The 23,118-nt window shown below is 40.6% G+C and overlaps 2 protein-coding genes across 3 annotated transcripts in view; both read left to right on the top strand.

Annotated features, from left to right (window-relative positions):
* Positions 1-74: 74 nt before the first annotated feature.
* On the top strand, positions 75-7,974 carry gabra6a (gamma-aminobutyric acid type A receptor subunit alpha6a). The gene is made up of 10 exons (XM_044204659.1): positions 75-439; positions 516-622; positions 745-812; positions 1,246-1,466; positions 1,571-1,653; positions 1,767-1,910; positions 2,763-2,915; positions 3,020-3,270; positions 5,055-5,299; positions 7,023-7,974. The coding sequence occupies exons 1-10, from the start codon at positions 381-383 to the stop codon at positions 7,042-7,044; spliced, it is 1,353 nt and encodes a 450-aa protein (XP_044060594.1). The 5' UTR covers positions 75-380; the 3' UTR covers positions 7,045-7,974.
* Positions 7,975-8,116: 142 nt separating this feature from the next.
* The window catches only part of gabrb2a (gamma-aminobutyric acid type A receptor subunit beta2a), a 33,387-nt gene continuing 18,385 nt past the window's right edge, over positions 8,117-23,118 (top strand). The window contains exons 1-4 of one of the 2 annotated variants that reach the window (XM_044204651.1): positions 8,117-8,287; positions 8,403-8,503; positions 8,933-9,000; positions 22,213-22,433. In XM_044204651.1, coding sequence (XP_044060586.1) covers positions 8,214-8,287; positions 8,403-8,503; positions 8,933-9,000; positions 22,213-22,433 — 464 coding nt within the window. In that variant the 5' untranslated portion in view covers positions 8,117-8,213. The remainder of the gene's footprint in view (positions 8,288-8,402; positions 8,504-8,932; positions 9,001-22,212; positions 22,434-23,118) is intronic. The other variant, XM_044204650.1, reaches the window with a different exon arrangement.

The following is a 23,118-nucleotide window of genomic DNA, read 5'->3' as shown; positions in this document are numbered from 1 at the left end:
TGAACAACATTTGGCGCCACCTGCTGTCTGATAGCATGAACTACAACAAGAAAAACAATGTTTTCTGTAAACATATGGCAGACTTTTCTCACCGATTTACTGTCATTACTGTACTGTAAACTGGTGAATTGCATTGACTTTCTTTTTCTTTTTGTTTTAATTGTTTTACTTTGGCTTTAAAGGAAACCAATAGAATTCACCGTTTGTCTAAAAATGGAGTGGATTTACTAATCTGTTAATGAGATTACCGTTCTTGCCTTCTTGCTTCCTGTGTCCTTATGCATCCTACCAATCACTTTAACGACTCTAAAGACTCCCCTCACACACTATTTTTTTAAACTATGAGTTGCTCAGAGAATTGACTGCAAATTTGGTGATAAATGCTTCCCAGGATGGCTTTCCTGATAATAACTTTAGTTACTTTTATCTGCTGGATAAGGTAAGTTTTCCCTCTCTGCTTGAACATGGGTCAGAGTACAATGAGCCTGGGAGTTTAACCTTTTGTTTCTTTGCAGTCTTGGTAATGTAAGTGGAAATGAGAAGATTTACTCGGACAACATCACTCGCATTTTGGATCGACTTTTGGATGGTTATGACAACAGACTGCGACCTGGATCTGGAGGTAATTCAGACTTTAAATCCTTTAGCCTTGTTTGTAGAGACTAAAGTAAGTACATTGTGCTGGACTATTTGTGTGCATCTTTGTTATTGTGTACATTCTACGGTTGTTAATTACCGTTGCAGGTGGTGTCACAGAGGTGAAAACAGACATCTTTGTCACCAGCTTTGGACCTGTTTCAGATGTTGAGATGGTAAGACACTACTGCTGTAAGGAGATGTATATGTGCTGACTGTGGGCGATAACAGCGCTTCAGTGACCACTGAATGCCTGCCTTATGGGCAGTCTGCCATGAGACCATTTAATGAGCTTTAATCTGTTTGACCAGCCCTAACTCCATTATTGATGGCCTCTAAATCAATATGACAACATGTCAGACAGAGGGAATGGCTGAATGGATTGATTAATGATTATCTGGGATGAGTGGCATCCATCATTGCCTCGTCATCTCTCCTCACCTTCCACTGCAAGTTGAAATGGCTCTCCAGTATTATGCATGCTGATGAATGATGGGGACTACGTGTTTGGAGTGGACAAAGATCTAAGTTTAAAGCTAAAACTTAGGGTAGTATGGTTCATAGAACATAAAGTTTTACATCCACCAATGTGTTATGTTCATGCATCAGGAGTACACCATGGACATGTTCTTCCGTCAGATGTGGGTTGACGAGCGGCTAAAATTCGAGGGCCACACTGAAATCCTGCGGTTGAACAATCGCATGGTGGACAAGATCTGGACGCCTGACACTTTCTTCCGAAACTCCAGGAAATCCATTTCTCATAACACGACCACACCTAACAAACTCTTCCGCATCATGCAGAACGGGACTGTCCTCTACACCATGAGGTGATCTTACATTGTACAGTTATTGTTTTGTTGATCCTTTGTGGACACTGGGTTTATAGAAAAGGATAAGTCAGGCTTGTTTCTGTGTGTTCTCTTGCTGTTAGACTGACAATCAGCACAGAGTGTCCAATGAGCCTGATGGACTTCCCCATGGACGGCCATACTTGTCCTCTCAGGTTTGGAAGCTGTAAGTATAACAGATGTGTTCATAAACAGAGGGAATACTAATGTCCAACAATGTCCAGATTCATAAATGTGTCTAACCTTTTGAGTTTCTCTTAATTGCCTTTGCATTTTTAGATGCCTACACGAGCAGTGAAATCATGTTCACTTGGCGGAAGGGGCCAATAGCATCTGTCGAGTGTCCCACGGAGTCCATGAGTCTTCTGCAGTATGATCTTGTGGGACAGACGTTGTCCAGTGAGATATTCAAATCAAACACAGGTAACGCTCACTGTCATCACATTGCTCTTCCTATAAGGACACTGTTAAAGTTGTACCCGCACTTAGAAGTTTAATTTAAAGAAATTCTCATGAGCTGATGAATCTGAGAGTAGAAGAAGAGGTCAAATGAGTCTCTTCAAACTCAAGTTGATATAAAAGCAAAGCCTTTCTTGAGCAGCCATCTACAGTAAGACGCTTAAGTGGCCAGACCTAATGCGTACGGTGTGCCTTAAAAAAGAACTATAGGGTTTAAAGTCCAGTGAATGCACTGACAGAGAGGAGGAAGGATGGAGTAGTGTGTGAGTGTGTGTGCATTTTGTCTTTTCACCAGAAGAAGGAGAAATGCTCCCCTGCTGTGAACCCAGCAGATTCCTAGAATAGAGAGAAAAAGGATGAGGCAGGCTCCAAAATGTAGAGATGATACCCATTTAGAAAACAGAGAGAGAGAACCTCTGTATATGTGTGTGTGTGTGTCCATGATGCACTGTGTTTTTGGTCTGTGAATGTCTGCATGCATATGTTTAGACAGAGCAGGGCAGTGTTACGCATAGTGACACTGCATGCTCTCCTCCTGCCCCCTCCTAACTCGCTCCTTCCTCTTGACTTTATCCCATTTACAAATATCTGCTCCCTCCTCCTTCACTCTTCCTGTTTGTCCTTTCGCTCTTCCTTCCTCTTGTCTCTCACATGCTGTCTTACAGTTCGAGGGCTAGTGCAGTCCTAACAGCAGCAATATATATGCTTCTCCCTCAGCAGCTATTCTGTTTCAAGGGCAGGCAAGGGCATCCATTCTGTGCTACCCTGCTCTGTCCCTCGGGGTTGCTCACTTCACACGTGCTGTTTATCTTGCAGGTCACTACTCTGTGCAGGTTGTCCATTTCCACCTCCAGAGGAAGCTGGGCTACTACCTCATACAGACTTACATCCCTCTTATAATGGTCGTTGTGCTGTCACAAGTCTCTTTTTGGATCAACAAAGAGTCTGTTCCTGCACGCACAGTTGCTGGTATGCCCCTCTTCCCACCAATGTTGGGCAATTAATGTGTACTAATCATGTTTGATATTATAATACATCTGCTATGTGTTTCATAAATGCTTGTCTTCCTCCAGGCATCACCACAGTGCTGACCATGACCACCTTGAGCATCAGCGCCCGTCAGTCACTTCCCAAAGTAGCCTATGCCACCGCTATGGATTGGTTTATTGCTGTGTGTTTTGCCTTTGTGGCGTCAGCTCTCGTCGAGTTTGCAGCAGTAAATTACTTTGCCACCATCCAGGCCAACCGTCTGAAGAAGCAGAAAGCTAGACAAGACAAGCTTGAAGTGTTGGCTACAGGCAGCGAAGATGGCGACACAGTTTCGGTGAGCAGCTGACTTTATGTCGATAATGAAGGATAAATTCAGGCTGAAATTTCACTGTCATCATTAAAACATTGTGATCACTTAATTTAGTAACAGATGTCCCAGCACCTTTCTGTGCTAATTTTATATCAGTTGTTGTAGAACTAGGAGAAGAAGACTTTTATTGGTTAAGCTTGCTGTTTCAGTTCATATATTACACATAAAACAATGTAGAATTGTAGAAAAGTGGCATTAAAATTCTAAAGCCCCTGAAAACAGTGTTTTAAATCTTAAGTATGTGTCATGACATGACAGTGCTGGCAACATAAGCAAACAACCCAACAACTGTCATTACATTTTGATTCAGATGTTGCAAAACTCCAGCAAAGCCCCACCCACTTCAGTCCAGTGAGAATAGCACAGACAAAACAAAAAATACAGAGGTCATGTGAAATTTGTTGTAACTTGTAGGATACCATCGCTCATATCAAGACACTGATCAAGAAAATAGGTTTTCAGGGCCTTTTGTAATATTTCATGGAATAGCCCTATTTATCAGGTAATACTGTGATATTTAAGTAAAACAAAGACATTAAAACTTAAGATACTGAATATATTTCATAGGTTATAGAAATAGTTCAACATTTTGGGAAATACGCTTATTTGCTTTCTTGCTGCGAGAGATGACGGTTAATATGAAACGAACCACCAGCAGCCGGTTAGCTTTCCTTAGCATAGCTGTTTCCCCCTGTTTTCAGTGTTAATGCTAAGCTAAGCTAACCAGCTGCTGGCTCTAGCAACATATTTAGCATACAGGCATGAGAGTGGTGTCTTCTCGTCTAATCCTTGGGAAGAAAGCAGATAAGCGTTTTTCCCAAAAATGTTGAACTATTTCTTCAAAATAGAAAAAATAAATGTTTTTATGCAATCCACATGTTTTTCTATTAGAACCTGATTGTCTGCAGTGATAGGAAAGAACAATAATGCAACAAGTTCCTGGTTATAAATAAGGCTATGTACATATATATATATATATATATATATATATATATATATACTGTAAGAACTGACTATAGGATAGTTACTGTATGTTCCTAAACTTGGTATGGAAGCAGCAACATCAGCTTATGCCATCACTTGAAGAAGGCGTGTGATTTATATCACGTGGCATCTCAAATTCATTTACATAGCTAATAATGGTGAATGGAGGTGCAGAGTCTCCACACTGTTGCAGAGAGTTTGATGCAGTGATGCTGATAATGAACAGGAAGCCAGCAGCTCCAGACTGAGAGAGAAATCATTCCACAGATAAGAGGTCTTTTTCTATGCATTTCCAAGTAGTCACCCTGCCTCTTCCATTCTTCCCATCCAGGGCATCACACACATTAAATAGTAATATGTGCTGTTGTAGTGCTCTCATCTCTAGCTATATGCTTTATGCTAATATACAGCGTGGTGGCTTACTGTATTAGCATAAAGCTAATTTTTAAAGCATTTAACTGGTGGTTAGATGCTTTAAAAATAGCCTCAGTGTGAGAACAGAGAACAACTCCAGCACTCCTCCTTGCATAATCTCCTAACCATCCTATGAGCATCCAGCAAACTCCATTCTATAGGGATGTTGCCATGCCATTGAGAGAAAGCTCCTCCTGTGCGAACAAACGTTACTTCCAGCCTTATATATATATATAAAACATGTTTTTTTTTTTTTCTTCACATTACCTACCTTTTTCTCTCACTGAGCAGAAAACCCACAAAAACACGATCTCACCTCTTCCTGCTTTTCCTCCCCCCGCCCCCACCAGTCGGACAGCAGCCCTCAGGAAGGCCTGAAGAGGAGAAACCACTCAGTGAGTCGCAGTGAGCCAGGAGATGCTCCGCCACTGCTGATTTTCCTCCAGCAGGGCTCAGCTTTTCCTCAAATCCCGCAGCTGGCCGGCACCAGCCCCATCGACAAGTACGCCCGTGTCCTCTTCCCCCTGGCCTTCGCCCTCTTCAACCTAGTCTACTGGTACATCTACCTGGCCAAGGACACCATGGAGAGGGCCAGGTACACTAGTCACATGAAATTTTTTATTAATCCGCACCTGAAAAGTCCCCAACAAATGCTCTATTTACTCCTGTTTGAGTAACGTTTGCTAAAAGCTAAAGTGCCCAGCTGTTTTAGCATATAACTTGGAACATATTACTTTAAAAACTATTATATACTTATATACTAACTATATATTTGTGACCTGTTTTTAAAGATGGAACAAATGAGCTTGACAGGGTAAGCCAGTCAGACAGTATAGAGAGATGGACTAACACATTGTTGGTTTTGGTCTTTCCATGGGATTTTTGACAATAATCCTTCCTTAATTGTTCTTCCACTGTATTTAGTGTAGATTGCAACAAGTTAGTCCTAACCATTTTATGTTTTGACCCTCTAAAACAAAGCAATATCTAGCTGCAGCTCCAGTTATGAAAGAGATTATCTCTCCTCACATTGTTTCAGCTGAATGATACTTATAGATCTGAGGTGGAAAAATGGTCTGGTATTTTACTGGAAAAAGTAACATAATTTTGTCTAACAGGAAACCTTTTTATTTTTGCAAACCTTAAGATTTATGCCAGGAGGCCCCAGCTCTACCATTTGGGTAGACATGAACATACACACTAGTAGTGTTTTTACCCATGTTTACTTCTTACAAGTAAGCTTCCCTTTTGGAGTTTAACCTTTAAACGTTTGAGTCTTGCGTGACAAGATAGCAGATCCAAAAAGTCTTTCATGCAAAACAGTAAGAATAGCAGAGACACACTTGGAGGGCATCCAGCATTCTTGTACAAATTAGGTAAAAAGGAAAAAAAGATCAGACAATGGACGAAGGATATTCATGCATGCTTACTTTGTATCTCAAAGAGCCACAAACCTGTCTCACTCTGCTCTAATTATGATAGCTTCAATGGAACAATAACTACCCACAATTTTTGTCAAAGACTTCTATCTAGGCAGTGAAGACATCAATAATTTCTAATGCTGAAACAGCCCTGGGAGTTGTAGGCAAAAAATAAAAGAGGAGAATGATGTTAGGTGGCGTTGTTCCTGCATTGACGCCAACACTGTGGCTTTTATCATCATAGATTTACATTACAAAAAGGGCTGGGCACTCAGTTAATTTGAGAAGAAAAATATGCATCAAGCTCTCTCCTCTTTTATAGAAAAGGTTTACCTGAGGGCCGTTTTAATGACAACTCTGTTTCTCCATGGGGAGCAGGTCTCACAGGCAAAATAAACCAGAGCTTACTTTGTACATTAAGCACATAAAAAAAAGGGACTATTCACTTTCCCGCTTATAAGTGAGCCACTTATAGAATACAAAGCTCCATGTCCAAGAAAGAAGGAGAGAGGGATACAGTGCAAAAAGACAGAGAGAGAGGGAGATGGGGGGTGGGAGGGGGTGGTGTGTTATGTAACACTGGGGGGTGCAAATCTGCTCATCATGCTTCTCATGTTCCTGTCAGAGAATGTTTATGGTTGTTTTGTTTATAACGTTCTGCAGAATAATGCGAGAGACAAGATGGAGAGCATGAGAACATCTGCATCACATCTATACCCTTTACATATTTTCTCCACATCTCTCGCTTGGTACTTTTGAAGAAGGCACTGAGAGGACAGGGAGCACAGTAGCAGTTTGGGCTGTTCAGCATACTGCAGAGTCTCTGAATGTGGAAAGAGAAAGGTTTCTGTATGCTCTGCTCACATTTTTGTGCTCTGCTGTATTCTGGTCTTGCAGGGATGCAGTTCTTAAAAACTAAGAGGACCTGGAAAAGGGCACGTGCAGCCGGAGAGACCTTCAGCATCCAGCCAGCCTCACCTCACCCTCCTCTCTGTGAACAAGCTCTCAGCAGTCACTCTGCTCTCATCTGACAGAGGAAATGAATCAGAAACTCATTTATTCTCCTGCCGCACATCTATTCATTTCACAGGCTGTGACCACTGCCCACTTGTGTTCTGATCAGTAGCTGAAGAGCTGCCCTTCACGGGCCTCAATCACTTTAAAGCCCTGCCGCGTACACACAACAACTTCTCGGGGCTCCGGACCGGGACAGGCGCCACACACGTACAGTATGCATGATGCTCAGACACACACACAAACCAAGAAACACATCAAAAAGAAGTGGATGATATAATCTATGATGGCTGTAACTGGTGGTGATGCAACAGTGAACCAATGCTTTCAGAAGCCTGCCCTCTACAGAAGCACAGCTCCCACTACAACAAGATCAAAGGCAATTTAGAGGAGGCTCGCATCCCTCCCCGCGGCTTCAAAAATGTACTCAAACCTGAGAAAATGAATTGTGGGATTGTGTTTTCCATCCCACCTTTCTGCTCTGGCGCTCTGGTGCTCCCCCTGCATTTTCAGATCCACTGCAGGTCCTCTGAAAGCAGTGCAGGGAAGAGTAGGAGTTAATACCCATGGGTGTTGATGACATTAATTTTCTATTTTTGTTTCTATGGATGGTGCATGATTGTTGGGCACAAATGTTTGTATATAAAGTGTCTACCTGTAATGGATGGAGTGTTCTTCTCTTTTTAGCCACTTAAAACATAAAACCTGAAGGAATAAACTTGATCTTAACTTGACCACTTTAACCCTCCAATGCATCCCATTGTTTGACCTTGTCAGGATGTAGACAAACTTATCTGCCATGTAACAAACTAGAATAAAACGAGCCTAAAATTAACGCTGTTGTTCATTTCTCTCCTGGCATAAGCGCTTGTTTCTTCATTACGTACAACCACTTGTCCCTTTAATATTTTTCTCTGCAATGGAAACTGCTCATCCACCATCATCAGTCTCCACTCTTTGATCTTGTGCTTGCTGCACGCATGCGCCTCTCATTGGCTCCTCTGCACCGTCTGGAGTAAGTTGGATGTGCGCTCTCCTCACTCGCATCGCGAAACCGCCTCAAAAACTGTTGCGATGGGGAGGATCAGGAAAAACCACTTTGGGATTTTGACTTTTTCCTTACTAGTGACTTTCGTCTGGGCTCAAAGGTAATCTCGTTTTTGCATCTTGTGTCCTCTGTCTTGCATGTAGCCTCTGTTAAAGCGTGCCTGGCGTGTGATATTAATAAGCTATTCTGCATTACACCACCTTTTTTCTCCCCAGCGTCAAGGATATCAAAGATCCGAGCAATATGCCTCTGGTAAAAGAAACAGTGGACAGACTGATGAAAGGATACGACATTCGGTTGAGGCCAGATTTCGGAGGTAACGAGCAAATTGAAAACGGAATGTCATGTTTTCACGCCCTCCTGACGTGCAATACATGTTTAATGAATCGCAAAATCTGCTTTAATTTACATAATCATCCCTTCACAGCCAAATAGGCCTTTCCAATTAGGCTATGAGAAATGATGTGCATATTTCTTTTGATGAGGAGATAAGACAGGCTTTTAACGTGATCGATCCTGCTCATCAATGTTTGACTATTCCACTAAAAAGATGAAATTAACAGTATTTTAAGCTCATCTGCATGATAAATATGAAGATTTTTTTGTGCTCATGCTGATGATGCACAAGTCTCCTGTAGGTGGAGGGGAGCAGAGAGGAACCTGAGCGCGCGTCACGAATTTGTTAAATTTACATGATGAAAGTATGATTCAAATATGTTGTGTTGATGCCTCCTTTCCTTCACAGGTGCGCCGGTGGCCGTGGGGATGAATATAGACATAGCCAGCATAGACATGGTCTCTGAAGTCAATATGGTAGGTGTATCTTCATGATTATTACCCCGCTTAATGTTGCCAATTGTGCCCTGGCACGGCTGGAATACCTCTGAAGTGGGCTACTTATCACGGGTCAGTGTGTGTGACTGTATGTGAGAGAGACGGGATAATCTAAGCCAGGCTGAGGCATCTTGTGAATACATTTTACTCGGGCAAAAAAAAAAAAAAAAAACATTTGAAGGCTTCCGTTCCCAAACACATCATCGCCATCCTCCTCTCAGTCTCCGCATTTGCAGCTCTGGTGTGTTGCTGCATTTGAATTCAAAACACACACTCACTGGCGCACTCGGACGCACAGCCCCGGCTGCGCGCGCGCGGAGAACTGCATGTGTGTGTGTGTGTGTGTTTGTGCTCCTGACTGCTTCACGTTGTCAAGCCTCGGTGGTGTAATTTTGTTGACACCCCCCCGCCTCCTCTCCATGCAGTTACCTACAAAATGAATAGAAACACCCTCTTCTTCTCCAAACTGGCATCATTTGGTGTTTTTGAGGCTTTTAATTCGGCGACCAATCACATCATCTCCGTCTACGTAAATGATCTTCCCCCTACTTGTCAGATGACGTAAGCAATTTGTTAATAATAAATGTCTGGTCACACAGCAGTGCAACTAAAAAAAAAAAAAGCTGTGGTGCACAAAGATGAATGTTATGTGCGACTTGGAGAGGACAGGGGGAAAAGTTCAGCAGCCCATGCAAGAGCACCACCTATTAATCCGCGTGACAGACAGACAGACAGAGAGACCGCAACCCACATGAAACTGCCGGCAATTTTAACCACTTCAGTATAGCTCTGCTGCATTAAACACACACTATTTATAGTGCAGAATAATTGGTTTTGCGCATGTGATTTTTGATGCATTCAGAGAAACATTAAGGACAGACTTTGCAGAGAATCCAGAGTGTGAGAAAAGATCATTTTTACAAAGCAGCCTCTCCATGGAGCAACATAATAGAGATATTATATAAGACCATGAAAAACAAGTTTGCCAATAGGAATGGAAGGAGAAGTGTTTTCCATGACTAACTGAGCCATTTTCAAGTTGATGTCTGGTTAATTTTCAGATTTTTAGATTTGGCAGCCTGTCAAATCTGTGTGTCTGGTGGTCACTTGAAACTGCACTGAATGAGTTTTTAGCACATTAATACAACAGCGTATGTGATGAGGAAAAGCACTGAATGGTCAGAGCTTTTCCTTTGATGGAAATGATTTATTTTGGTGGAGGATACAGCCAGAACGGAAGTGCCTTGGGGGTCCGGGGAGATTTGAAATAGAAACCCCTCACTTGCTTTCTCTCTCTCTGTATCTTTTTCTCTCTTTCTCCCTCCTCCATCCTTCCCTCCCACCACTTGGACTGGATCCCTGGCTGTGACTCTGGGCTCAGCAGCCATGTAATCCACCTCTGCCTTGCTCCAAAGGGTTATCTTACTTAAGAACTAGGCATCTATGCAAGCATTCATCTGGAAAAAAACACTGCTTCATACATCCGTGTGTGTGTGTGTGTGTGTGTGTGTGTGTGTGTGTGTGTAACTAAACACAAAACTGTGCACAAACAGTGAATGGCGACTGACGTCATGCAACTCCCTTTGGCTATGCTATGTTCATCTCGCCCATTTCTCGGAAAAGCTCTCCCTGCCAGATCTGGCACGATGGACAAATTTAGACGTAAACTTAAAAAAACAAAAACCCAAAAAACATCCAAGACCTCATCAGACTTGTGTTCCACACGTTGTTGTTACTTGGTGAAAAATCCTTCCTGCGACTTACATAACAAGTCGGATTCTCCTCCTTCTCCTCCTTTCTTCACGTCCAGCTCTCTTTGGTACAATAGAGGACGAGATTGATCTCAGAGAAATCAATAATATCACCGTGCAGCGTGATCACGAGGATGGAGTTGGTGACCTGTGCTCGGTGCAGGGCTGCTTTGATCTTCCTCATCAGGGGGGCAGCCACTTTTAAGATTAAAGTGCTGAGAGGGAAAACAACACGGAGAGGCGAGGATGAAACTGGTGAAGAACAGGGTGGGAGAGAGGTGAAGGTTACTCCTCTAATGATATCTACATCCTGGTGGAGGCAGAGGAAAAGTTACTGCAAACCCTGTGTGTTACCACAAGAGCGCTGGAGCCAGTGTGTCATTAACTCCTCAACATACAGTTTATGTTTTCTACTTAAGTGGCTTTAATGTTGGAAAAATCATCTTATTCTACACAGTATGGCATTATCATATTTATTCTTTACCAGCTTGTTCCAGTTCCTCATTGAAGCTATGTGACGTTCAAACTGGTGGGAAACATTCAAACCCAAGATGGCTGCACAATTTCGTCAAATGGATATTCTAGATCTTCTGTGCATTGTTTTATACAACACTTCCTCAAAATTTAGCCTGAAATATTTGGTATCTTAGAGAACTTTTGAGATGTCTACAAAAATTTAAAATAGTCTGTGAGTCGTCAGTATTTGGCTGCACAGCATGAGTTTGTAATGACTGGCCCAGTAGTGCTTCAGTGAGGATTAAGGGGTTACTAGACAAGGCTCTACATGCAGCACATTTTATGACTCTCCAATCTAAGGCTGTAACTAATCTACCAATTATTTTCTTGATCAATTGTTTTGTCTAAAACTGAAAAATGTCCATTACACATTACTAGAGCCCATGCTGATGTCTTCAAGTGTCTTATTTTGTCCAATCAACAGTCCAAAACCCTGGAGTTTACTATCTTCGAAAAGTTAAAAAAACAGAAAAATTAATCACATTTGAAAAGCTGAAACTAGTGACTTTTGCTTTAAAAAATACTGCAATGATGAAACAGAATTAAAAGAATGAACAGACATAAGTGCTGAGTCAGTTTCATATGTAGCAAGTCCAGGGAACCTGAAGGTGCTCTTGAAGATGAAAAAAATTGGTCACAGAAGTGAAAATGTTCTTCAGGCACTCTTAGGCAGTGCAAGGAGAGAAGTTGTATTAAAAGCCTTTATTTAGCTGGGCACATTGGTTAAAATGTCGACTCCACAGGGCGGAAATTGTAAAAACTGTACATTTAAAGTAGATTCTGATTCATCTGAGCTGTTTCTAAAGAAAACTGAATCTTTTGTTTATGATCACATCGACCAAATCCACACCAGTTACGCTTCATTCCAAATGAAGGCTGAGTTTTGCACCTACAGTGAATGAACCTGAAAGAAAATGGAGTCATTTGCTGCCAGAAGTGAAAGAATATGACTGGATTTGAAATCAGTGTGTTTGTGAGCAGGCCTGCCATCATGGCGGTGAGCAGGTTTGGGTTGTAGACAGCTGCTCGCTCCTCTAATTAAAAATAAAAATGCCTCTGGTGGAGAATGAACTCTGCATTTTGGTTCGGGGCTGATTGAAGCCATTGTGGCATTTTTCTTCTATGCTGACATGAAGGGAATGGTTGTTGAGGTGGTGTTTGAGTACCTAATGGGATTTGTAGTTTTGTTGCTTTTCTGTCTTAAGAGGTTGGTTCACATGTGTACGTGCCATAGTGAAGTGTTGTTGTATTTTTTGGTGCATTCCTGTGTGATCCACAACGATGGCCCCGTTGAGGCTCAAAGGTCAGCCATGTTGTCGGGCAATGAAAATGTGCAGGTCAGTCGGCACCGTGGTAGCAGCCTTGTCTGCATGACATTACAAATGTGCTATTTTGAGAGGGAAGTGTCCTCCGAGTCCGAGGTGTGACCACACATCCTCGCTGGGTGGGCTGTGCTGACTCACTGGGGTTAGTGCAAAATATGGCACAGATATGATATCATGGCCGAGACCACCCCCCCACCCCCCGTTTATCTCTGTCTGTTCAGCGCTGGCATCTCGCTCCATCACTCATCTCCCTCACTTAGCAGCCGAAATTGCATTTGCATAATGCTGTTTGTTTTTGCTGAAATCACAGATCCAGGAACCGAACCCTGGTTACGGTGCATTAAAAAGTGTTCTGCACACAGCCAGTGCAGCTGATTAAATACAAGTCGAGTCTGTTGTCTCAGCAATGCATCAGTGCTGCATAATAACGTCTTCAGCATACATCCATATGTTGAATATAGCTACAATATGCACAAAAAGGAGGATGAGGATTTTCACTTCTCGTCTTTTCTTCGTGCAGCTTGTTAATTACATGTAAAATACCTGAGGTTGGTGGTTGTTAAGAGGCACTGCCTGTACTATAATACTGTTCTCTGAATGTTAATTAGCTGGCTGTGAATTAAAAGATTTAAACAAACCAGCTGTGGTGGCTTCTGGGATGGAGGAATTAGTGGGGCGTGAGCGTTCCCTTTATTACGATCATTATCCTGACAAGCGCTGGTTTCTTTATATGAGTAAGGGGATCTGGCCGTCAGATAACGGGGAAGCCAATGACCAGAGTGAACACGACGCGGGCCGCGACGTTACAGTGCATCCGTGTGAGAGATGCAGCTTCTTGTGTCTGTGAATTAGCAACCATTTTGATCTTGTTTGTCCAAACTGATCCTGTTCCATTTTATTTTCAGCTTGTGGAAAATAAGCTTGTGTTATTTTTACTCAGTGTTGCCATGACAACGCAGCCTCTTTTTTTTGGGTGAATCTAGGGAAGTCAAGGAAAAGCAAATAAGGCCTCTTTTTCTAGGAACTTTGTCAAGGTTTTTAACATTTATAATCCAGGTGAAGGTTGTTCTGTCTTTGAAGATGTCAGATTTTTGTTATTTTATTTTTTTGTTATTTTGTTTTTAAAAAATGCTGACGATACAAGAAGTTTCCCAAAATGTTAATGGTTATAGTCTTAAATAGGGCTGCAAGTATTATTTTATTATTTTAAGTATTGAATTAATGATTATTGTTTTCAATTAATGGATTCATCTTTTACTCTAGAAAAACGTCTGAAAATAGTGAAAATCACAATTTATCAGAGCCACATTCACATTACTTGTTTTGTCCAACCAACGGTCTAAAACCCAAAGATATTCAGTTTACAAAGACATAAAACAGAGTAAAGTAGAAAATTCTGACATTTGAGAAGCTGAATCCAGCAAATGTTTGGCATTTTTGCATGATAAATTACTTTAACAACTGCTCGATTATCATAATTGTTGCAGATTAATTTTCTGTTGATCAACTAATCAATAAGTGTTTCATCTCTAATCTGAAATATTATAGAATCCTAATTCTGTCACTTTTGTTCTGTGGCTTTTTCTGAGGTTGCTGCAAAAATGTTCATCAAAACTACGACCCATGCACATTTTTATAAAGATATATTCACCATTTCTCAACATTTTAAATACAAAACAGATTTGGTCTCTTTGTTCATCCGGTGCAGCTTTGATTCGTCCTGCTCTGCTAACTTTGCTGAGCTTTCCAAAAAGCTTAAGACAAGAATGCAGGTTGTCCAGAACAATGTCTTTAGTTATGCTGAGTGGACACACAGAGTAACAGATTAATATGGTCAGCAGCATAATTACAGCACAAGAACAACACTTAATCCTGCAGCTTTCTTACATGCACACTGGGTTCTCTGTTTAATGTTTAGTCCACGGAGACTCATCTGAAGATAAAACAATGTCAGAAGAGACCATGAGCTTTAAAACATAATATATCTGAAAGTAAAACCTGGTAAATAAGGTTTTAATGCATATTATTTCTCAATGCTTATCTTGTGCATATCTTAAACATTAGGCAGTTAGTGTCGTATTTTTAAATGGTTATGTCTAATTTCATGTGGTTATGTGTAAATAATTGATTTGCTTTATATGTTTGTAAATCCATTGGTGGCTTTCTGAAATGCATTTCTTCTACTGCACCTTATCAAAATTAATCAATCAGATTTAAAATAATGAAAGACTATTCCTATTTTTACTTGGCCGGTTTGTCATTTGCTTTAATTATCAACACTTACCCTTGCACAGTCCCACTGCAAGAGCGAAGTTATACGCCAAGTTTTAAGTGGTGGTAATATTCTTTCATAATGGCTGGTGCGGGGGAACAAAAAAGCTGCGTGTCTTAAAACAGGGAGTAAGTTAGCCAGCTCCATTAAAAGCCTTTAATGTGCTGATGACTCCCTTAATGATTCTGTCAGGCACTTTCTCCACTGAAGCTAAGTAGCTGAAAAATGACCCATTGGAAAGAGAGTCATAAAGGCGTCCATGTTGTCACTCCCCTCAGGATGTGTATGGCCGACAACTCATTCAGAATGCACTAGCTCCCCCTTGACCCCTAATATTTAATTTGAAGCCTGTACTTAACCGGACACAGAGAGCACAACAAATGAATAAACTCAGCTTGACCGGTTGATGTGTTGTGGCGTCTCCTCCAGCTTGTAGATGGGAAGCAAACAGACAAGAGGCTGAGATGTCTGCAGACGAGCTTGTTATTGCTCAAACGTCCAGTCGTCTCCTCGTAGCCGTGCACAGAAGACATTGTTATTATCAGCACATTCTTCTCCACTTCTGCTGGAGCACGCTGCAACAGATGAAAGCGTTAGCAATATGGTGGACGTCTATCTGGTCCCGTAAAGCTGCAGAGGAAAGAGAGAAGCACACATACCACACAGTTCCTAGGTAGACTGTGTTTTTTAGCCTTTATGTTTTGTTGTAATTGGCTTTACTTCCTCCCACAGACCACAATGCTGTATGTGTGAAAATGATAATAATAATAATAATAATTGCAAACTCAACCATTTTTTTCCCTTTAAATTTTTAAAGATTTTTTCTTTTCTTTTGGCCTTATTTTAACAGAATTTCTTTATTAGCTGTTGAGAAATTACTATAAAATTAACATGTTGATGCTTAGGATTTGTATGGGGTCTGCCTAAACAAAAATATTTTAATTTTATTTGACAAAGTCATTCACAAACAAAGAAATGTACGTGTTATACTTATGTTTGGGGTCAACTGGACCCCAAAGAGGTTTAACTCCCTGTTAGACCTCTTGTGAAAAAAATGACAATAGCACAATAAATAAATTCATAATAACATTTTCTGCAGCGGATGAAATATGTCATCAGTTTAAAATCATGTTAACAAGCAATTTTCATAAAATGTAAGGGGAGACACCTCAGGCAAAAACATTGGACTGGTTAATTTGGGGGTTTTGGGCTAATTTGCTTCCTTAACATGTCTTCTTTCAGACTAGTGGAAAGAGAACACCCAAAATACACATTTAGGTGTTTATTTTACGACACTTCGTCTATTTGCCTCTGTAGATTTCTCCTAAATTCACCAAAAGTTAGCATTATGATAATGCCTCATTTGCTTATTTAAACATAAAATTTCAGAAAACCTGAAGTACAACAAATACTTGTCTTGATGTAAGTAATCAATTGGGGAAGTTTCATGGTGATATCTATTAGTTAAAATGTTTTACACTATTCACCTGTAATGTCTCCCTTTAAGAAAAGTCATGAAGTATTAAGCTGACAAAACAACGTTAAGTATGTTTTGTAAGCTGTTAAAGAGGGAGCGCAAAAAGAACATTACGGTTAAAAAGAAGAAGATAAAATGTGCACATGCTGCTTTTTTTAATCAGGCACAGAAAATTAGAAAGTACTAAAAAATGAAAATGAGAGTGACTGTATTAGTGGACACGTCTTTTCATAAACAACAAATATAAAAGACACATAGATCGAACTGGCAAGATGGTTTCATTATGGAGACAAAGTGAACACCAGCTGTTTCTTCACGTCTAAATCTACAAACAGAGCAGTATGTATTGTGTTAAGCTCGTCTATTGGCAGTTCCCTCCCATGTTGGTTGTGACAGCTGATGTAGTTGTAATGGAGGTCTTGTAACAACTGTAGCCTGTCAGATTTCTCAGGGAAACACAAATGTACTCGTTGTCACTCTGTCAGATTCTTAATGGGGGTTTGCTAGCCCAGAAACATATCTGTAGTGAGACAATGTCACTGTGCAACCAGCCTTGATGTTTTTAAGTTAGCCGGGCCTTGTTTGTATCTTCATCCTGTTTATATATTCAGTGCTGTCATTCTTCTTTTTTCCTTTCTTTTTTAATGTTGGTGCTCTCCACAAGATGTCTCCCTCACTGATGCTCACTGTGTGATGTTAATGGAGTTTCTGAGGAGTGCTTGTGACAAGGAGACTGAAGGTCGTTTTGGAGACCGACACTCCAGCATGGGATAGTGTTTTCTCTCAGTTATCTGCAGCTTTTTTTTTTGGACGCTGATGCTGCAAAATCCTCCTCACCTGCTCCTTGTCCTCCATCTTTTGTGTGTGGAGGGAGAGACTGTCAACATAACACATTACGTGTCTTGTTTATTGCTCAGAAATTATTTTTAGTCCAGTAGACAGATTGCTAAATCAAGGAAGACTCCTCAACGTACAGGCTTCTGCCTTTTTATTGTAACTTAACACTTATGTTCAGTGTCAGAGCTGCACTATCCTGAAAAAAATGTTTGGCAATGATATCATATGTGCAGATTTTTGACAGATTTTCTTTATTTGGTCTTGAAAGAAAATGATAAAAAAAATTAACCTGCAGATGTTAAGGATTTACTTTGTTTGCATGCAAACATGATTTTCCCGCTTTTTGTTTCTGCACAGCAGCAGAATAGTACAACATTTTTACCTGTCACAAAACAAAACGTTCTCCCTGACTGTGCAGTGGGGGAGAACTGGGACCAAAGTAACAGTTTTTAGATAAAGGTAATTTTAAAATATAATGTTAAAGACAGAAACTAATTTCTGTTGCGATTAACAACTCACATGTGTGTTCTACCAATACCAGGTGCTATTTTGTAAAAAATTTACAAATTCGACCCCGTCAATCAGGACAAAAGTAACACACGGGTGGGTCAGAAGGAGCACAACGGTATAAACTTGAATTGTTTATATTATTCTTGTTTTTATCAAAAATGTCTGACATGTCCTTGTTAATATGCAATTGCAAACAGATTATGTCCTTTATCTTAATAAAAAAATATTAAATTTCATTTTCAATTTTCAAGAGTTAAAGAAAATTTAACAGTGTAAAAATAACACATTTCATTTGCTGTATTACTAACATAAATTCTCTTTTTTTATTCATTGTCACAGTTGTGACAGACATAGTGCTCTGCGCCCTCAGTACATGCCTCATGGGACCAGTGCAGACAAAAGAGACACTGCGCCCACACTTCCCTAGGCAAGGATGAGCTGAATGCCTCCACACACAAGACATTCCTCATCCTTGTCCTGGGAAACTGAAGGTGCAGTGGTTTGATAAGAGTAGAGCCCATTAGCGGCAGGGTGAAAGAAACGTTCGTTGTTACTGTAGAGGGACGAAACAAACATTTGTTACTATCGTCCCGGCAATGACTCCTGACAGTTAAACCTGACTTGCTTCTATACTGAAAAACTCTGACATGGCAAACTTCAGGATGTGTTAAAGTGCTAAATAATCTGTCAAATGATCATGAAACAAAAACACAACTTGTCATTAAAAAAAAACAAAAAAAACGTATGAGTGAATTTACTTACCGTGATCCAAAACAGCTTTTTGGGTAAAACTTTGCGAATGTATGACAAATCCATGCGATTTTTCGGGGTTCTGGTAAATGTTGCGTGCTGTACGTGCTGACACAGTTAGGCATATCAGACTCGTATGGGCAATAGTTTACGTTGCAGATTTGTTTTTCTTGGAACAGTAACTTTGACTGCACAGGGTCCCTGTGTCCCTCTCTGAGCTCAAGTGATGTCCGAGCGGAGGTAAGCAGCACCATCTGTGAGGATGTAATTACACTGCCATTTTATAGCACAGCCAGGAGGCAGCGTGCAGCCCCTGGTGTTCTCCGTGCTGGAGCTGTGCATCTCTATACTCCTAAACCCCCAAACATACACAACGAGGCACTGCCCACACACACACACACACACACACACACACACACACACACAAATGAGAGCAGGCACCTTGAATCCAAGCTCAGTTAACTTAACAAGAGACACCTTTCAAAAGGTTTTGTATTTAATAGACCTTTTTTCACAGAAGACATTTTGACATGTCACAGTAGGAAAAACACAGGTGTAAATAATAAATTTAACGATGGCTGAATTCCATTTAGCTGGTTCAATTTCAGGGTCCTGGTAATTGTGCATGCTGGCTCACTGTCACACTGTCATGGCTTGAACAGAGGGACACTTGAACAGAACAGAGCCATCGTTGATGTTATTAGTAACACCTGTGCTTTTCCTAGTCAAAATGTCTGCTGTGAAAAAGGCCTGTTGCTGTGTTGAAAATCACTCCATATTTACTATATAGTCACTATATTTACTCTCCACCATTTTATCTGAGTGTCTGAATTCTGAGTGTGAAGTTTATTCACTATGTAGTGCCACCAAACAGTCCCACAATGGAGGGGAAAAAATAGTTTCCAAGTTTCTGCTAATAATCCCACATAATGCTCCACATATTATAGATGCAAACATTACAGTTGGGTGACACCAGACAAACAACAATGATTCATAAGAGTCCAAAATCTCATTTTACTGCCCAGTATAATGTAAACGATTGAGTGTTTATTATATAGGGAGTATGTGATTGTCCATACTGTCATTTTGCTATTTTGGTCTATTTAGCACACAAGACATCTATTACATGTCTGACCGTCCTGGGAGACAGGTCTCTCCTCTGTTGCTCTTCCATTTTTTCCCTGTTAAAGTTTTTTTTTTGGGAAGTTTTTCCTTTTCCAGATCGAGGGTCTAAGTTTAGAGGGTGGTGTATGCTGTACAGATTGTAAAGCCCCTTGAGGCAAATTTGTGATTTGTGATATTGGGCTACATAAATAAAATGTACTTGACTATTGAACTGACTTGACTGAGTGAACGAGGAAATGAGTTCGGAAACAGCCTATAACTAAAAATCTTGTGCTTAAATCATCAGTAAATTATCAATTTGTCGATCGAAAGATAATTAACCACCACGCTATTTTGATAATTAAAGGGACAGTTCACCCCAAAATCGGCCATAGCAATGTCTGCCGTTTTGAATATAATGGAACAATATAGCACTCGGCTTGTGGTGCTCAAAGCGCCAAAAAAAAAATACATTTGAAAAACTCAACAGCAATGTCTCTTTCCAGAAATCATGACCCGGTTACTCAAGATGATCCACAGATTTGTTGTGGGCAGTTTTATGTAGGAACTATTGTCTTTCTGATAGTTCTTACATGAAACTGTTGAGTTTTTCCAACATGTTTTTATTTTTTCGGCGCTTTGAGCACCACAAGCCGAGTGCCATGTAGTTCCATTATATTCAACTCACACCAAAACTGTCCCTTTAATCATTCGTGCAAGTCATTTATCAAGCAGGAACATTTTCTGGTTCAGCTTCTCAAATGTGAGGATTTGCTTCTTTTCTCTGTTTTATATTTTTGTAAATGGAATATCGTTTGGTTTTCAATTTTAATTTCTATTTGCAATTTTGACAAACCTTGGACTCTGGGTAATTGTGATTGGCATTTTCCAGTTTTCTGGGATCTCAAAGACTAAAAGATTTGTCAATTTAAAGAAATTAACATATTTGATAATGATAAATAATCTTTAGTTGCAGCTCTAAATTCTACCCTGTTAATGTAGTATACAAATAGAATAAAATAAGAGCTGTGACTGTCAAAAATCCAAAATGTGTGTGTGACACACCATCAAGCTCCCTTGTTACCGTTTCCACCAAAATGTCAAAGGATGTTTCACTGCAGTTAAATCAAAAAAACTGTGTGAAGCAAAAAGAAAAATACAGAGACTGGTGCTGAAAGTCCGTGACACCATATTGATACATCATTTCTGCTTAAAAACAATAACGCTGCTCAGATTGTTACCACAGGGCTCTAGTTAATATTGTTTCCTTCAGTTTTCAAATTTAGTCAGAGGTAGGGTTACAGTATCTTCCCCTCAGACGATGCTAGCTCCTTGTGTTTCTGTGTTCCTTCTTCCTCATGGTGGTAAAGACAAGTGACGTATTGCAGGAGATGCTGCCTTAGTGGGTGAAGTACACCGAGTCTGCAGGCAGCAACTAACGATCCCAAAAGTGATAGAGACATCCGATCGACAGGCTGATAATGAGACAGAGAGGGAGTGAGTGTGAGAGGAAGGTTCAGTGGGAACTCTTGTAAAACAGGATAAGGATGCGGCCGTCCTCGCTTGACTTTTCACTCCTGAAAAAATCAACATGGCAGCAGCTCATGTATTTTTAGATGCCCTTTTTATGCAGTGCTTTGGTCACGCGCACTGCATGCAATGAATGATAAGAGTTTAAGAGTGAAAGTGGCAATTGCTTTTGCAGTGTCACGCCAATGTGTGATGATAGACAAAATAAAAAAAAGGCTTGGAAACACAGAAACACTGTGATAAGTAACGCTGATGGGCGCTCAGAGTAAAAGCTCAAGGGCCTAGTTTCACGGCCGTGTTTTTTAATTTGTTTTCCTACTCATCGATTGCACTGCAATACACTGCAACAGAGCAGATCCAACTGCAGTGCTGTGTTTTACTGTGGCTGTGTGGGTGTAAGTCTTTTTTTAAGAGTGAGAAGCAGAGAAAAGAGAGAGAGAGCGAGGAGGAGATACAGTTTACTGCTACATCTCTGAGCATGTGTAAAAACAAACTGTACAGTATAGATGCAGTTTTCTCACTGACGTAAAATCTGGAAAACTGTCTCCTAAATCTCATTAGTTTGGTTGTTTATTACGCAGAATTAGAAGCAAAAAAAGAGACAGCTGAGGATGAGCAGCTGCAGACTTCTACTGGCCATTTGCATTAGAGAGAGTATTGTCTCCATAAAGCAGAAAGTGGCTTCATTCGTTTGAGTGGAAGCAGATATTTTTAGCGTGAGAAAATCTAGTCAGCCAGCTGAGAAAGTTCCCCTCTGGTTAGCGTCTAAAAATTAAGTGAGGATAGTTGAATATTAACCCCCCAACCCCCGGCCACCACAGCCCCTAGTATAGGCTGTGGCCTTTCAGACCACCAACGACCTTTTGGTTGAACTTCTCACTCTGCAGAGTCTATACAACGAGCTGTGACACATCTATGGAGACATGTTCAGATGTTAGCGTGAGCTTGACGTGTTTCTTAGTTGAAATAAAACATATTCCTATGGGTACCACCTGAAAGACTTGTTAGAAAGTGTTTGTTTTTTTGGCTTTTAACATCAGCATTACAGATTCTCACTATGGGTTTGTCTTTGAAATCTTGCACCAGCTTCACTAAATGCCCCCCCCCTCTGTCCTCCAGGACTACACCTTGACAATGTACTTCCAGCAAGCATGGCGGGACAAGCGTCTGTCCTACTCTGAAATCGCCTACAACCTGACTCTGGATAACCGAGTGGCGGATCAGCTGTGGGTCCCCGACACCTACTTCCTCAATGACAAGAAGTCCTTCGTTCATGGTGTTACTGTCAAGAACAGGATGATCCGTCTCCACCCTGACGGCACGGTGCTTTATGGACTCAGGTAAGCCTTTTACAACTGCCTTCCTATCGTGTCATGGCTATTAGTGGATTGATCACGATGCATAATGAAGTAATATGATTGTATCAGATGCATTGTGTCTGATTAAGCCTTTTTAATGAACTCTAATTTTGAATTTAAACTATTGTGGCTCTTCAATTTCCTGCTCAGCATGACACAACATACAGTTCAAGGATAATTTGGGTTTTTGTTTTATAACTTGGGTCTTCGTTTCGTAGTTTTCCATCATTCATATCTAGCTGAGATCTTGGAACGCAGCAACATTGCTAAAAATAATCCAGAAGTGCGAGCAGTCAAATCCCCAGGTTAGCTAAAGTTATTTGGAAGAGAAAATAAAATGGGAAAATGCAAAATGATTATGAATTCAAGTTTGACCAACTGTACTTAAAATATTTACAATAGTTGTGTGGACACACAGTTTTCCCGAGCAATGAGGGACAAATATAGACATTTTGTGTTCAACTGTAAAAACAACTGTCTGGGGTTTGCAACCTGGGGGTTGGGACCGCCCAATGGGTTACAAGGTCATTCTGAGATGATTAACAAGATTGGAAAGAGAGAAAGAAACACACAGCAATATAAAAAGACATATATAAACAGGATTTAAAAAGAGTTTGAAAAATGTAATAACAGAGATTAAACAGGAGAATAAAATTACAGTGCAGTG

Source organism: Siniperca chuatsi, linkage group LG8 (assembly GCF_020085105.1).
Source record: "Siniperca chuatsi isolate FFG_IHB_CAS linkage group LG8, ASM2008510v1, whole genome shotgun sequence".
Taxonomy (NCBI): domain Eukaryota; kingdom Metazoa; phylum Chordata; class Actinopteri; order Centrarchiformes; family Sinipercidae; genus Siniperca; species Siniperca chuatsi.
Note: the sequence above shows the minus strand (reverse complement) of the source record. Positions and strands in the feature narration are given on the sequence as shown.

Bases quoted from the DNA above. Each gene is read 5' to 3' on its own strand.
- gabra6a (XM_044204659.1), top strand. From the start codon at position 381: ATGCTTCCCAGGATGGCTTTCCTGATAATAACTTTAGTTACTTTTATC. The intron at 623-744 runs GTAATTCAGACT...TTACCGTTGCAG, and splicing joins ACTGCGACCTGGATCTGGAG to GTGGTGTCACAGAGGTGAAA. The intron at 1,467-1,570 runs GTGATCTTACAT...TCTTGCTGTTAG, and splicing joins ACTGTCCTCTACACCATGAG to ACTGACAATCAGCACAGAGT.